This window comes from Rhinolophus ferrumequinum, chromosome 9, assembly GCF_004115265.2.
Source record: "Rhinolophus ferrumequinum isolate MPI-CBG mRhiFer1 chromosome 9, mRhiFer1_v1.p, whole genome shotgun sequence".
Classification (NCBI taxonomy): domain Eukaryota; kingdom Metazoa; phylum Chordata; class Mammalia; order Chiroptera; family Rhinolophidae; genus Rhinolophus; species Rhinolophus ferrumequinum.
In genome coordinates, this window is record NC_046292.1 from 67,315,138 (window position 1) to 67,331,446 (window position 16,309).

Below are 16,309 nucleotides of genomic sequence, written 5' to 3' on the forward strand. Positions count from 1 at the left end.
AGGATAAAGGGATCCTTCTTAAAAGTACATGTTCTTGTTTTTTGGTAATTCTGCTTCTAATATCTTAAAGGTGTAATTCAGAGACAGAAAATAGAACGCACTCTAGCTGAGATTTCAAAGGATCACCAGAAACTTTATACCTTAGGTTTGAAGTAAATACAGGGATGCGAAAAACCAAAGCCAAAATTAAAACTAAATTAGCATGCAAATTTTGTGTTTTCCAGTACTCTGATTCTTAGCCTTAAAGCCCTTATTGAACTGGCTGATGTCATTTTGAGAATCAATGAACAATTTATCATCTAGTGGTCAAATTTGCATTCTTATTAGTATCTGTTATTAGTGTTACATTTTATACCTTTTTACGAATAAGTAATACAAGATTTCTTTACAATATTCAAAAGACAGAATATATAATGAAAATGGCATGTCCCTTCTACTCCTGATCCCACCCATGTTAGTAGTTTTCATGAATTCTTTTTATTTCCACAGAAACCACATTACACACACTGTTTTGCATGTCATTTTTTTTACCTTGAAATATATTTTGAAGGTTGTTCTATATTAGTATATATAAACGCCATTGTCAAATTATTTAGCAGCTACCTGGAATTCCACTACATGTACATACTAAACTTTGTATTACCACTCTTTCCATTAAAAACAAAGCTACAGTGGATCTCATTTATGTGTGTGTGTGTGTGTGTGTGTGTGTGCATGTGTGTGTAATTTTGCACATGTATTTTCCTAAAAGTGAAGATGGTATATCAAGGCATAAATATATTAACATGTAAGAAATATTAGGATAACTTCTTGACAGAAATTGTCCAACTTACACTCCCATACAAGACAGACTCTTTTTCCATACCTTTCTAACACAATTTTCTATCAAACTTATTCATCCTTGTCCATCTGAGAAGTGAAAGGTAATACCTGGTAGTTTTAGTTTCATTTTCTAATTATGAGTAAGGTAAGCTTTTTCTATAAAGTGCCCCAAAGGAAAAATTTTAGGTTTTGTGGGTTGTACAGTGATTGTTGCAACGACTTCACTCTATTGTTGTGATATGAAAGTAGCCATAGACAATATGTAAATGAAGGGGTGTGGTGGTGTTCCAATAAAACTTTATTTACAAAAACAGGCATCAGGACAGATTTAAAGTTTGCCAACTGCTGCTATAAATAGTTGCTTGTTTTTCTCTTTAAAATAATAAAACCAACACTTAACCTATCTAATGTGTGTCAGGCACTGATATACTCTAGTAGGCACTTTTTATGTTTACAATTTTTCTGAGTGAAATTAAAAAAACATGCACACCAAAAATAAGGCACAGCATATATCCACGTTCTATAATTTCCTTAAAAAAAAAGCTAATCCTATTTAAACAGTGAGCCAAGCCACCTCAGACCCTTATCAACTAGCTTAGCAGGTACAGATAGGATTGCAGATGCTTCAGTGGCAAGATGGTCCAGGGTTCGTGAAATCCAGGGAGTTTTCTCCTTTTCAGTAGTCTCAATCAAATTTCTCAGACGATTTATCTCTGCCTCCATCTCTTCAGATTTCTTCTTAAAGCCTTCATTAAGCAAATCCTCTTGGATCTAAAACAAAGGGTGTGGAAAGAGGGAAAAGTAAAGTTTTGAAAATCCCCATTTTTCTCAAGAGTCAGATTTCGTATAGAAGAACGTTATTAAATTGCCTTTATGTTACACACAAAAGTATTGTCTCTTTTTAGATCATCAAAGCATAATAATTGAAGCAGAGAATATCTTCTGGGTTAGCCCTGGACAATGAGAGAAAGGATAGTTTTCAACCTTGCTAATAGTCATGCACCGTTAGGGTCATGCTAGGTTACAAAGCCAGGCATGAGGACAAATGCAATAATGCGTTCCAACCAAAAGTGAGGGTTGGGAGGGAGCTAGTAGTCCACTTGCACAAATTTTCAGTCCCACTTGGGATGGCATGATCACCCATATTGTGGAAATAATAGGAAACTTATAAGCTGATCAAGGAATCTGATGTAAACACTTCTAGATGGGGAAAAAAGAATTCCCCCAATGCTATGTGGTGACCTGAACAAGCTATGTGCATACCTGGAGATAACTGCGACAAGTTTTGAAGGTGTCAGTTCCCATATTTCTATATCTGGACATATCTGATGGTTTTAGGCCAGCATAGATCCAAATCAGAGTATTTGCTGTTAGGGGGGCTCCCGATAATTGACAGTGATCTTGGCCAAGCATCCAGTTGCTGCTTATATCAAAAACACCTGGTTGGAATATGTGCTAGATAGTCTTTGAAATCCTGTTTAATTTGGGCTCCATGAGAACATCTTAGAGTCACACTAACATAGCAACTCAAACCTTGGAAAGGTTATTTATATTCTCTACAGGCTTGAAGGGGCCAGGTTATCTTGGACTCTCCAGAGTCTGAGTGTGGAACAAAACTCAAAGACCTTTTGCAAAGCCAGGATTCAGGACTTTGGATGAGTCAAATGCAGTAAATGGCAGTAGTGGTTCTCTTTAATTTTGCTTTAACTTGCACCCATTCCTTCCTGATTTACCAGGGCAATCACCCTGAGGGCAAGCAACTACTGAGGCTGTGGCCAGACTTACTTTTATCTTGTGTTCTAGTATCCTTGTTTGTTCTCTCAGAACATCCTCTCTTTCCCTCTCCAGCTTTTCTCTCAGTTGGACGATGTTTTCCTGGATACTCCTATGTTGTGCCTCTATCTGCTGTTGCTGTTCCTGGTATTTCTGTCTTAGCCACGCCTGTTCCTTCTCAGCTGCCTCCTTCATGGCCTGCTCCGCTGCCCCAGGAAGGTTTAAAAAAAAAAAAAAGAGAAGAAAGTAACAGATCAGACCTAAACTGTACCACCTTGAGATTAGAGAATAAATAAAATTTGAAAGAGAGGATGGGGTATCTCAGAATTCACCCAGTAGCTACACCATCAAGAGCAGTCTTGAGAGTGTGATGGAAAAGGCCTTGACTGTCTGGCTGATGTACAACCACAACTCTGCTTGTTATTTTCAGATTTGGCAGAGTGTGCATTCCACAGAAGAAGGGGAAACTCGTTGTTTTGGAAATCTCTTCATTCGATCTGTCAGAGGGCAGTGCAGGAACCTCCCCACCCCGCTGAGAGTTGGGTCCTGCCCCGTACCTGCGAGGGCCTTCTCCCTTTGGGTGAGGGCTTTATCTGTCTGCAGGATGGATTTCTCTATTGTCACCTGTGACTCAAGAAATTTCTGGAAGATTTCTTTTGCCTGAGGAATCAAGAAGGAACAAAGAACTTAGATTTCCACTGAGATTTGTTCTGTGCAAATAAGTCCATTTGTGTTAGTTTTACTTTCTGCTTAAAATGCTCCAGGATCCCATAAAAGGTGTCCAAGCTCCTTACTGTGATCAGGTACTCTCCATATCTCCTTCCAGTCCCTCTTCTAGCACTACTTCTTTACGCATGCTCTAGGGGTCAGCCAGTCAGAATTATGTGCACAATCTCCTGGTGTTTTATGTGTTTGCATGTTTACATGGGGCTCTTCCTTTCAGAGACCATCTGAACAACCTGGACAACATGTACAAATACTTCAAAATTTACATCCCCCTGCTCTTCTGGAAGTTACCCTAGGCTATAAGCCCAGTGTGAAATGCAGACTTTATGCTGCTGATCTCCCTTGCCGCTTGCTAGATGTGTAACTTTACGCAAATTATATAACCTCCTTATGCCGCCTAGATCACATCTATAAAATGCACATAATAAAAGTAAATGTTTTATAACATTTTGGGGGAATTAAGTTAAAATGTTAAGAGAAAGAGCTTAACACTATGCCTATAGGCAATAAGAGTTCAATATGTTTGTATTATTATTATTATTATTATTATTATTATTATTATTATCATTACTATTATTATATTTGTTACCATCACCAGTGCAGCCTAGGGGTCAGAGGTTCATAAGTGTTATCACTCCATATGCAACTGTCTGTTTATTTGAACCTCTCTCACTTTGATCAGCCTTGAATGAAAAGATTCTGACTTTCCATCATAAATCCTCAAGACTTGGTACACTGTGTGTCATGTTGTTAGATGGAGAAATGCATAACTTCTGTCTCTCGTGGATTTCAGAAATTCATACTCATTTTTGAGACTAGACATTTCTATTCTACTTAGGAAGAAAGAAATATAGTGGACCTTAAAAGCTAAAGCTGTCATGCTATCCCCATGCTCTCTTATTATCCACGATTGGTGCTGTCCTCTCAGATTTTCAGAAGACCCACTTGACTGCTGTGTAGGAGAACCACTTCCCCTTCTTCCTCACCTTCACTCCTTTCCCGGGCATTTGCCAATAGTGTCGTTCAATCCTATCCTTTTCTTTCCTGTAGAGCTTGTGCCCTCCAGAAACAGAGAAAGTTCCTGCTGAAATACTTTCCATTAGGTCCGTTGAAAGTTGATCAAGTTTAGCCTGACAGTATTTAGCAGATGCCTCTTCATTCTGCAGCAAAATACTCTCCTTCTTATTCTTTAGGATTTCCTGCAAGGGAAAAGTAGAGGGATGTCATCAGAATTAAGGAACGGAGGAAACCAAATTTCAAAGAATCTATTAGCTGGGAGGTCTGTCCCATTAAGAAAAAGCATTCTAGTGGAGTGGTACAAGCAATGTAGCAGGAATCAAGAGATTCTCCCAACTCTGAAAACTCTCTGCAAGACCCTGCTAAATCTTCTTAACCTCCCTGGGCCACATCTTCATCTGTGAAATGTTGAGGTTACGTTATATATTCTTTCTAGCTCCTAATAAGTGTGCATACTAAGATTCTATCTTCGATAATATAATGACACAACTAAAAGAATACAAATAGTGACCTTTTAAGAGATTCTGTCTAAGGAAATCAAGTGTCTAGGATTAGGAGTGCATATACCTAGAGAGCAACAAGCTCAGAAATGACATGGAGGAGTTCTGGAATCATGCCATAATCCACTAAAGGCGAAATCAATGATGATTTTTGCTTGAGAGATGAGACAGATCCTGAAAAGCTTCTTTCAGCTTTGAGGAAAAAGAAGGCAATATAGTCCTCCAGAGTTTTCCCTCTTATGGGAATCCAGACTACTTAACCCTGAATATGAGATGAGCTGTGAAATGAATATGTAGAACTTTAGGCATCATTCCGCAGGCTACAAATTAGGAAAGACAAATGCTAAGACAAAGTACCAGAAGCTTCTTCTGGAACTCCTGGTTTTCATCCTTGAAGGAGTTCTCCATGAAGATTTCAATGGCTTTCCTCTCACAGGTTGCGTGCATGTCCAGCAGCTCCTGGAGCGTGTCTGTGGGGAACCTCACTCGCTGGGCCATCTGCTCACTGTAGTGGTCGGCTGCCTTCTGCATGGCTGCTGAGTTCTCAAGCTGGGCCAGAGTTGTCACTGCGTTCTCCAAACAAGGAACCGACCCTTTGTTGATGGTATCTACATAGGTCACCACCAGAGGCCCCAGCCCTGAATAAAGCAGGAACTAGGGGTAAATATCAATTTAACACTCAATGAGATCCAAGATTCTGAGATTACAATTCTGAAACCACACACACACACACACACACACACACACACACACACACTCACTTCTATCATCACCTTCTTTTTCATAATTACTCATTATTCTGTTCTCCAGGCCATTACATTTTTTTTTAACATTGGTAAGATTTTTTTTTTTTATTGGTGTGACAATTGTTAGTAAAATTACATAGATTTCAGGTGTACAATTCTGTATTACATCATCTATAAATCCCATTGTGTGTTCACCACCCAGAGTCAGTTGTCCTTCCATCACCATATATTTGATCCCCCTTTACCCTCATCTCCCACCCTCACCCCCTTACCCTCTGGTAACCACTAAACTGTTGTTTGTGTCTATGAGTTCTTGTTTCTCATTTGTTTATCTTGTTCTTTTGTTGTTTTTGGTTTATATACCACATATCAGTGAAATCATATGGTTCTCTTCTTTTTCTGTCTGACTTATTTCGCTTAGCATTATACTCTCAAGATCCATCCATGTTGTCACAAATGTCCCTATATCATCTTTTCTTACTGCCGAATAGTATTCCATTGTGTATATATACCACAACTTCTTTATCCATTCATCTAGCGAAGGACATTTTGGTTGTTTCCATGTCTTGGCCACCGTAAATAAAGCTGCAATGAACATTGGAGCACACGTGTCTTTATGTATAAATGTTTTCAGATTTTTTGGGTACATACCCAGGAGAGGGATTACTGGATCAAATGGTAATTTTATTCGTAATGTTTTGAGGAACCTCCACACTGGATTCCATAACGGCTGCACCAGTCTGCATTCCCACCAACAGTGTATGAGGGTTCCTTTTTCTCCACAGCCTCTCCAACACTTGCTACTATTTGTCTTGTTGATGATAGCCATTCTGACTGGGGTGAGGTGATATCTCATTATGGTTTTTTTTTGTTTGTTTTTGGTTTTTTTTTACTATTTTCTTTTTTTTTCCTTTTTCCCCCCTTTTTTTTTTAATATATTGGGGTGACAACTGTTAGTAAAATTACATAGATTTCAGGTGTGCAATTCTGTATCACATCATCTATAAATTACATTGTGTGTTCACCACCCAGAGTCAGTTCTCCTTCCATCACCATATATTTGATCCCCCTTACCCTCATCTCCCGCCCCCCAATCCCCTTACCCTCTGGTAACCACTAAATTACGTTCCCCAGATTAATTTTCAAAACCCCGTGGCCATCTTGTGGTTACTGATTGTTTTCTAATCCCCTCACCTTCCCCCTTATCCCCACCCCCCCCGCCCATCTAGCAACCCTCAGTTTTTCCTCTTTGTCTCCAAAACTGTTTCTGATTAGTTCATTCACTTATTCTTTTCTTTAGATTCCGCATATAAGTGAGATCATATGGTACTTATCTTTCTCTGTCTGACTTATTTCACTTAACATAATGTTCTCTAGGTCCATCCATGTTGTTGCAAATGGTAAGATTTCTTTCTTCTTTATGGCTGCATAATACTCCATTGTATAAATGTACCACAGTTTCTTAATCCAGTCATCTACCGATGGGCATTTCGGTTGTTTCTATGTTGCTGCAATAAACATAGGAGTGCATAAAGATTTTTGAATTGGAGTTTTGGATTTCTCTGGATAGATACCTAGGAGTGGAATTACTGGATCATAAGGTAGTTCCATTTTCAGATTTTTGAGATACCTCCATACTGTTTTCCATAGTGGCTGTACCAATCTGCAATCCCCCCAACAGTGCACAAGCGTTCCCTTTTCTCCACATCCACACCAGCACTTGTTTGTTGATTTATTGATGATAGCTATTTTGACTGGGGTGAGGTGGTATCTCATTGTGGTTTTTATTTGCATTTCTCTGATGGTTAGTGAGGTTGAGCATTTCTTCATATGTCTGTTTGCCATCTGTATGTCCTTTTTAGCAAAATGTCTCTTCAAGTCCTCTGCCCATTTTTTAATTGGGTCGTTTGTTTTTTTGGAGTTGAGTTGAGTGAGTTTTTTATAGATTTGTGATATTAATCCCTTATCAGATATATCATTGGCAAATATCTTTTCCCATTCAGTAGGATCCCTTTTTGTTTTATTGATGGTTTCCTTTGCTGTGAAAAAACTTTTTAGTTTGATATAATCCCACATGTTTATTTTTTCTCTTACTTCCCTTGTGCGAGGGGATATATTAGTAAAAATCTTATGCTGGGTAATGTCTGTGAAGTTTCTTCCTATATTTTCTTCTAGGTATTTTATGGTTTCAGATCTTACATTTAAGTCTTTAAGCCATTTTGAATTTATTTTTGTATATGGTGTAAGGAGGTGGTCCAGCTTCATATTTTTGCATGTGTCTGTCCAGGTTTCCCAGCACCATTTATTGAATAGACTGTCTTTACCCCATCATACATTCTTGCTTCCATTGTAGTAGATTAAATGGCCATATAGGCATGGATTTATTTCTGGACTCTCTATTCTGTTCCATTGATCTATGTGTCTGTTTTTATGCCAGTACCATGCTGTTTTGATTACTGTAGTTTTGTAGCATAATTTGAAGTCAGGTATTGTTATACCTCCCACTTTGTTCTTATTTCTCAAGATTGCTGAGGCTATCCGGGGTCTTTTATGGTCCCATATAAATTTTAGGATTATATGTTCTATTTCTGTGAAAAACGTCGTTGGTAGTTTGGTAGGAATTGCGTTGAATATGTATATTGCCTTAGGCAGTATGGACATTTTAACTATATTAATTCTTCCTATCCATGAACATGATATGTGTTTCCATCTATTTATATCTTCCTTCATTCCTTTCTTCAGTGTCTTATAATTTTCTGAGTACAGATCTTTTACTTCTTTGGTTAAATTTATTCCCAGGTATTTTATAGTCTTTGGAGCGATTGTAAATGGGATTGTTTTTTTAATTTCTCCTTCTGATGTTTTATTATTGGTATATACAAATGCAACTGATTTCTGAATATTAATTTTGTATCCTTCTACTTTACTAAATTCATCTATCAGCTCTAATAGCTTCTTGGTGGAGTCTTTAGGGTTCTCTCTATATAGTATCATATCATCTGCATATAATGACAATTTTACTTCCTCCTTACCAATTTGGATGCCTTTTATTTCTTTTTCTTGTCTGATTGCTGTGGCTAGAACTTCCAGCACTATGTTGAATAGAAGCAGAGATAGTGGGCAACCTTGCCTTGTTCCTGATCTTAGGGGGAATGGTTTTAGCTTTTCCCCATTGAGTATGATGTTAGCTGTGGGTTTGTCATATATGGCCTTTATTATGTTGAGATATGATTCCTCTATTCCCACTTTCTTGGAAAATGTTCCATGTGCGCTTCAGAAAAACGTGTATTTTGCAGCATTGGGGTGAAATGTTCTGAAAATATCGATTAGATCCAAGTGGTCCAATGTATCATTTAAGGCTGTTGTTTCCATAGTGATTTTCTGTCTGGAAGACCTGTCCCTTGTTGTCAGAGGTGTGTTGAAGTCCCCTACTATGATAGTGTTACTGTTGATCTCTGTCTTTATGTCAGTCAGTACCTGTTTTATATATTTAGGTGCTCCTATGTTGGGTGCATAGATGTTTACTAGGGTTATGTCCTCTTGTCGGATTGATCCCTTTATTATTATATAGTGCCCATCTTTGTCTTTTAATATGTTCTTCATTTTAAAGTCTATTTTGTCAGATATAAGTATTGCAACTCCAGCTTTTTTCTCATTTCTATTTGCATGAAATATCTTACTCCAACCCTTCACTTTTAGCCTGTGTGTGTCTTTTGTTCTGAGGTGAGTGTCTTGTATACAGCATATACAAGGGTCTTGCTTTCTTATCCAGTCAGCCACCCTATGTCTCTTGATTGGAGCATTTAATCCATTTACATTTAAAGTGATTATTGATAGGTACATAGTTATTGCCATTTTTAAATTTGTAGTTAGGTTGTTTTGATCTTTCTTCTATTTACAGAAGTCCTTTTAGTATTTCTTGCAATGCTGGCTTGGTGGTAATAAATTCCTTTAGTTTATTTTTTTCTGGAAAGCTCTTTATCTCTCCATCAACTTTAAATGATAGCCTTGCTGGATAAAGCAATCTAGGTTGTAGGCCTTTGTTTTCCATCACTTTGAGTATCTCCTGCCACTCCCTCCTGGCCTTCAATGTTTCTGTAGAAAAGTCATTTGATAGTCTTATGGGAGTTCCCTTGTATGTAACCCTCTGTCTTTCTCTTGCTGCTTTTAGGATTCTCTCTTTGTCTTTAAGCTTTGCCATTTTAACTATAATGTGTCTTGGTGTGGACCTGTTTGGGTTTATCCTGGTTGGAATTCTCTGCACTTCCTGGGCTTGTATGTTGGTTTCCTTCATCAGGTTGGGGAAGTTTTCGGACATTATTACTTCAAATATGTTCTCAATCCCTTGCTTCCTCTCTTCACCTTCTGGTATTCCTATGATGCGCATGTTGTTGCGCTTGATGTTATCCCAGAGGTCTCTTAAGACATCCTCATTGTTTTTTATTCTTTTTTCTTTCTGTTATTCTGTTTGGGTGATCTCTGCTACCTTGTCTTCTAAATCGCTGATTCGATCTTCTGCTTCATCTAACCTGCTGGTAATTCCTTCAAGTGAGTTCTTTATTTCGGTAATTGTGTTCTTTAGTTCTAACTGGTTGTTCGTTATGATTTCTACATCCTTCTTTATGTCTTCTCTAAGCTCCTTAAACATTCTTATCACCAGTGTTCTGAACTCTGTCTCTGAAAGGTTGGTTACGTCTGCTTCATTTGGTTCCAGTTGTGGAGGTTTCTTCTGTTCTTTTATTTGGGACGTGTATCTTTGTTTCCCCATTCTGGCTGACTCTCTGTGTTTGTTTTGATGTATTAGGTAGATCCTCTAGAGTTCTTAGTTCTTGCTAGGTTATCTTATGTAGTATGTGTCCTTTATATTTGACTTGCACTACTTCGTTCTTCTCCTCTGCGTGTGCTCCAAAGGTGACTCTTGTGTTGTGTATGTTGTCCTGTTCAAGAAGATCTTTAATTGCTTTTTGCTTGTGAGTAGGTGGGGTTAACTCCTAGGCTGACTCGTTGTGAGACTTGGCTCTGCCCACCGCAGGGCTTTCTGCTGCGTGAGGGTTGACCACTTAAATGTGGTTTGGCCTCTGTGGGCTCTAGTGCCTGCAGAGAATTCCCTCTGGGTGTGTGACTTGTAGGTCAAACCCAGTAGTACTCTGGTTTGGTCTGGAGTTGGCCTCTGGATATGTTGAATCTTGTGCCTCTTAAGCTGGGCCCTCCTGGTCTCTGTGCTCTCCGTTCCGCCCTGGGATCCCGTGCGTGTCTGGAACTGCAGGTGCCACCGCGGTTTTCGCTGCCGCCACCGCCGCCGCCACCGCCGCCACCACCGCCGCCGCCGCCGCCACCACCGCCGCTGCCGCCGCCGGCCAGGACCCCGGAGCAGGCCCATGCGTTTTCACTCCACTCCCTTCCTTCCTTCCCCTGCTCGCCCAATTAGCGCACCTTCAAGTAATCCTTCCACGAGTCTCTTAGCTGTTCTGTGTGATGAGCAAAGAGTTCTTTGATGGGTTATAGGTCCCGTTTGTAATAAGATCCGGAGGAGAACTCAGAAAGTGTGCCCCGCTGCCACCATTCCTATGACATCATCTCCTCCATTACATTTTTTTAAAAAAATGTTAAATACCTACCATCATCTAATATAATCAGATGTGTCTGTGAAAAATTATTTCACATTACACAAATTAAGAGAAAAATAGACTACAAAGGTAGAAAGATTAAGCAGCATAATTCAGATAAAAATCATTCCCGATTCTTAAGCTTTCAATGGATTCTCAGGACTCAAAAAGTAATATTTATTTTGGACTGGTTTAAACTACCAACAAGTCTTTTTGAGAAAAACACTTATTGTGTAAGTCTTCCCCCGAAGTGATAACATACTCTGTTTTTAGTGGTTTTATCATTAATTGGGTTTTCTTCTTAAATGTGGGAACACAAGATGTCAATGATAATATTTGGAGTTTGGGAAAGAATTTGTTAATCCCATGACATGAGAAAAGTACTAACATACATAAATATTTCTTTTTGGGGCATGATATAAATACACATTTTTATATCAAGTGAAACAAAACTACTGAAGAACACATAATTAAATAGCCAACACATATTAGACAACTCAGAAATATGGTTTTAGAAAAGAAGACTCACGATTCCCAGTGACCTTGACTCCTTCCCTGAGGGTCTTGGTCTTCGCATGGGTGTAGATATAAGAACAGAAATTATCTGATTGTTTCCGGAATTTAGGATCCAGTTGGCTTTCCAAAATATCCTCAACATGGGCTAGGAGCTCCTTATCGTTTGTTGGCCGGTCAAAGACAAAACACTTCCGTTTGGGAAAAAAATGTCTGATACATTCCCTGAGTATGTTGGAGTTTTTAAGTTTGGGATTTACACCTGGGGAAGAGGAAAAATACAGTTATAGTCAGCACAGTCTTGGGACAAGACTGAAGATTTTTATGACTGGGGATTTTCAATCTTTGGAGTCTTCTATGTTCATAGAACCCCCTTTAACATTTTCATATACATTGAATGAATGACATATTATTGGAGAGAAATTTTAGGAAAATTTTAGAAAAACATCTGTCCCAGGAAAAGAAACTTATCCACAGAAACAAATATGGTGCCTGCTTTATTAGATGTTTATCAAATGAATGATTTAACAAGTGATGATCAAATATCAATTTGTGGTCTACTCTGACCCCTATTGGAAATAAACTGTAGGAAAAAAATAAAGAGGTACGATGAACAAAGATAATGGAATAATGATTAATATAGGATATATGATACCTTGTTCAGTTAAGGAAAACTTCATTGATTAAATTCACATGTTACAAATAAGACTAGCTGTTTTTCGTAGAAATTCTGAAGACTAGATGGTACCTAAATATAATTTGAAAAACTCACCACTACTCCATAAACACATTGATTTTGTCAAATACTCACCAACCTAAATGCAATTCATTAACATAATTTTTTTGGCATAAAATATGAAAACACTGAATAAATGTGTTAGAATTAAAAGGATGATATGACGAGGGAAGAAAAATGAAGAATCTGGCTATTATCAGAAATAATAAAAAGTTATTCCAGTTCAAGATGGTGATGTGGGAAGATCCTCAACTCACCTCCCACAGATACACTGAATCTATAGCTATGTAAGGAATAATTTCCTTTAGGAAAAAAAACAACAAAAAAAAATCCCTAAAAACTGGTAGAGCGATCTATTCACATCAGGCAAATGAGAGGGAATCCACACTGAATTGGGTAGGAAAGCTGAGACACAAACAATCTTGCCATAAACCTCATCTTCGGCACAGCAACCCACAGTTGGAAGGGAACTCAAAACCCAGAGCTTCTCTTGAAGAATGAATGGTTTGTACCCCACATCAGGAACCCCAAATTTTAAGATTGGCACTTGAGAAATGAGCCCCAAAACATCTGGCTTTGAAAACCAATGGGTCTCACACCCAGGAGACCCGTGGGGCTGTGGTGAGCTGAGAAATGGCTCTTAAAGGACTTGCATGCAGACTCCCTGCCCCAGGGCTCAGTGCAAAAACAACCCTTGGGAAAGAGTTTATGTGACCAAAGAATTATTTGCTGATTTCACAGCATTGGTCTGAGGGGTCTGCTAAGGTAGTCTCTGGGGATGGAAGCTGGTGGGTGACATCTTCCCACTCTCCCTCTACTTTGCTAAACGTAGTGGGTGCCATCACTTTTTATTTTTTCTCTTTTTATTTCTTTTTATTTTTTTTTTCATTTATTTTCCTTTCCTCTTTTTTTTTCCTTTCTTTTCTTTTCATTTGTTCTTTTTCCAGTTGATGCCATCTTTGCACTCCTCTGCCTCTCTCCAGCCAGTGGACACTATCTTTGCATTCTCCCTCTGCCGTGCTCTAGAGCACTATTATTTCCAGGAGGGCAACTTCTCAACGTGTCTGATATCCTGGTTTCCATGTTTGGTGACCCACTTTTTGTGGCATACATCCAGGAGACTCCCCATGATTGCCTGACTTTGGAGGCTGGGGGGGTGGGGCAGGGCTTATGTTACTGTGTCCCACAGGGCTGTAATAATCAGAGACAGTTCTAGGCAGACTACCACTCCTGGGACACTGCACAGATAGACTGAAACACACTCCCAGTCTTTCTGAAAAAAAGAGTCTTAGTTGCTTGTTCAGGATCTTTGGCCTTAGGGGCAGGCTTCTGGTTTGGTACACTTTTAGGGGACTATGGAGGTGCTTTCAAGGAATGAGAGCTGGTGGACACAATCTTTGCACAATTCCTCTGCCTTATTCCAGTTCACTGGTAGCTTCCAGAAAGGAACTTACAACCTTGTCTGGTGCCCTGAATTCTGTGGCTGATGCCAGGGGACATGTCTACATCTCCGGGGTCTGGTGGCCAGTGGGGCTTACACTTGTGGGTTCCATTGGACTGTAACTAATGGAGAAAGAGTTTTTAAACAACTACCACCCCCACGGCACAGCAAGAGGCACAGGCCAGGAGCTCAGTCTTTCTGAGAAAAAGGCCTCTTAGCTTACCTTCATAGCTGCAGTCTGAGGGGCAGGTTTCTAATTAAACAAACATCTAAGGGCTGACTGTAATCTTCCACAGAGACCTCAGAGGGCAGCCACTATATACACGCTCTTTCTATGCCACACCCCAGAGTGCTAGCATCTCATGGAAGTGAGTTCTTATATGTCGGCTGCCTCAGTTTTTACATTTGGTGCCCTGATTTTTGTGGCTGCCACCCTGGGGATACTCATTAATTGCCTGGACCCCGTGGCCGAAGGCTTGGTGTTCCTGGATACCATGGGACTATAGAAATCAGAGAGACAGTTTGTGGCAGGCTACCACACCCAAGACACTGTATGGACAGCAGATTGAAACACACCCCAGTCTTTATGAAATAAGAGTCCTACTTGCTTGTTTGGAGCTTTGGCCATAGGGGTAGGCTTCAGGTTTGGCACACATCTAGTGGTTATTGAGTGCTCTCAGGGAACATAGGCTGGGGGTCACCATCTTTGTGGTCTTGCTCTGCTTGGCTAAAGCTTACCAGCATCTCCAAGGAAAGAGCTTATCCATTAGTCTGGGATCCCAGCTTTTGTGACTGCTGTCCAGGAGACACCTACAGATCACCTGGCTCTGGTGGCTTGTAGGGCTTATGTTTGCAGTCTCATGAGACTGTATATATTTGCATCTTTAAAGACTGCTGTCTGAGGGTCTGACTTCCAATCACCCTGAATCTAGGTATTGACAGAGATCTCCCCTTTGGAACACTATTAAAAACAAAAATAAGCTGCTTGGACAATCACAAAGATTTGAGAGACAACCAACAGCTAGGGCAGGGTTGAATGATAAGGTTCATCTTCTACATGAGACCAATACTTCAAGGACAGGAGAGGTGGTGGTTTCATCTAAAGTACAGAAAACAACACAGAGCGTCAAGCAAAATGAAGAAAATAGGAATATGTTCCAAATGTGATAACAAGATAAAACTTCAGGAAAAAAGAAACCTAATGAGCTGGAAATAAGTAATTTACCCAATAAAGAGTTCAAAGTAATGGTCATAAAAATGCTCACCAAATGACAGAAAAATGGATGAACACTGAGAACTTCAACAAAGCGATAGAAAAAATAAGAAAGTGTCAATCAGAATTCACAGAGCTGAAGAATATTATCACTAAACTAGAAAAACATACTAGAAATATTTAACAGCAGACTAGATGAAGCAGAAGAAAGGTTGAGTGAATTTTGAAGACAGGGCAGAGGAACTCACCCACTCAGAGAAGCAAAAAGAAAATAGAGAATGGTCCAACATGATGGCGTAGGGAGACCCTTAACACACCTCCTCCCATGGATACACCATATATATACCTACATATATGAAGTCTGACATTGAAGTTCGCGAACTTGCCACTGTGCACTTACATTGGCAGCATTGTACAAATAGATCAGTAAGGTTCCGTAACCTTGGTATATCAGTGTTTCACAGCTGTATTCATGTTGACATGTGGTAGTGTCTTGAATAATGAGCGTTATTCATTATTGTTGTTGCATATTTTTGTGTGCTATCGCGAGAATGTCTGAGCTTGAATTAGAGCAACAAACATTAAATTTCTTGTTGAACTTGGCAATAATGGTCGTAAAATCAGGGGCATGTTAGTCTAGGTTTATGGAGATAATGCCATGAAGAAAAGCAAACGGATTGAACGTTTTTCTGAGGGGAGAGAACACGTCACTGATGAAGAAAGGCCAGGGCGGCCAGTAACGAGCAGAACTGAAGAAAATAATGCAAAAATTCATCAAACTGTGCATCAAAATCTTCGGCTGACTGTAAGAAGCATAGCAGACCAAATAAACATCTATAGAAAAACAGTTAGGAAAATCTTAACTGAAAATCTGCCATGAGGAAGCTATGTGCAAAAAAGGTCCTGGAAGAGCTTTTGCATCACGACAATGCACCAGTTCATATGGCACTGTCTGTGAGGGAGTTTTTAGGCAGTAAACAAATAACTGTATTGGAACACCCTCCCTACTCAACTGATCTGGCCCCCAATGACTTCTTTCTTTACTGGAAGATACAGGAAATATTAAAAGGAAGACATTTTGATGACATTCAGGACATCAAGGGTAATACGATGACAGCTCTGATGGCCATTCCAGAAAAAGAGTTCCAAAATTGCTTTGAAGGGGGACTAGATGCTAGCATCAGAGCATCGCTTCCCAAGGGAGTACTTCAAAGGT

General features: G+C 39.4%; 1 protein-coding gene across 1 annotated transcript in view; it reads right to left on the reverse strand.

Moving 5' to 3' along the window:
• Window positions 1–703: 703 nt before the first annotated feature.
• LOC117027256 (guanylate-binding protein 6-like) overlaps window positions 704–16,309 on the reverse strand; it is a 33,213-nt gene continuing 17,607 nt past the window's right edge. Inside the window, exons 6-11 of the mRNA XM_033114816.1 lie at window positions 11,720–11,965; window positions 5,196–5,476; window positions 4,308–4,520; window positions 3,153–3,255; window positions 2,608–2,801; window positions 704–1,593 (exon numbers count right to left, since the gene is read on the reverse strand). Coding sequence (XP_032970707.1) covers window positions 1,372–1,593; window positions 2,608–2,801; window positions 3,153–3,255; window positions 4,308–4,520; window positions 5,196–5,476; window positions 11,720–11,965 — 1,259 coding nt within the window. The 3' untranslated portion in view covers window positions 704–1,371. The remainder of the gene's footprint in view (window positions 1,594–2,607; window positions 2,802–3,152; window positions 3,256–4,307; window positions 4,521–5,195; window positions 5,477–11,719; window positions 11,966–16,309) is intronic.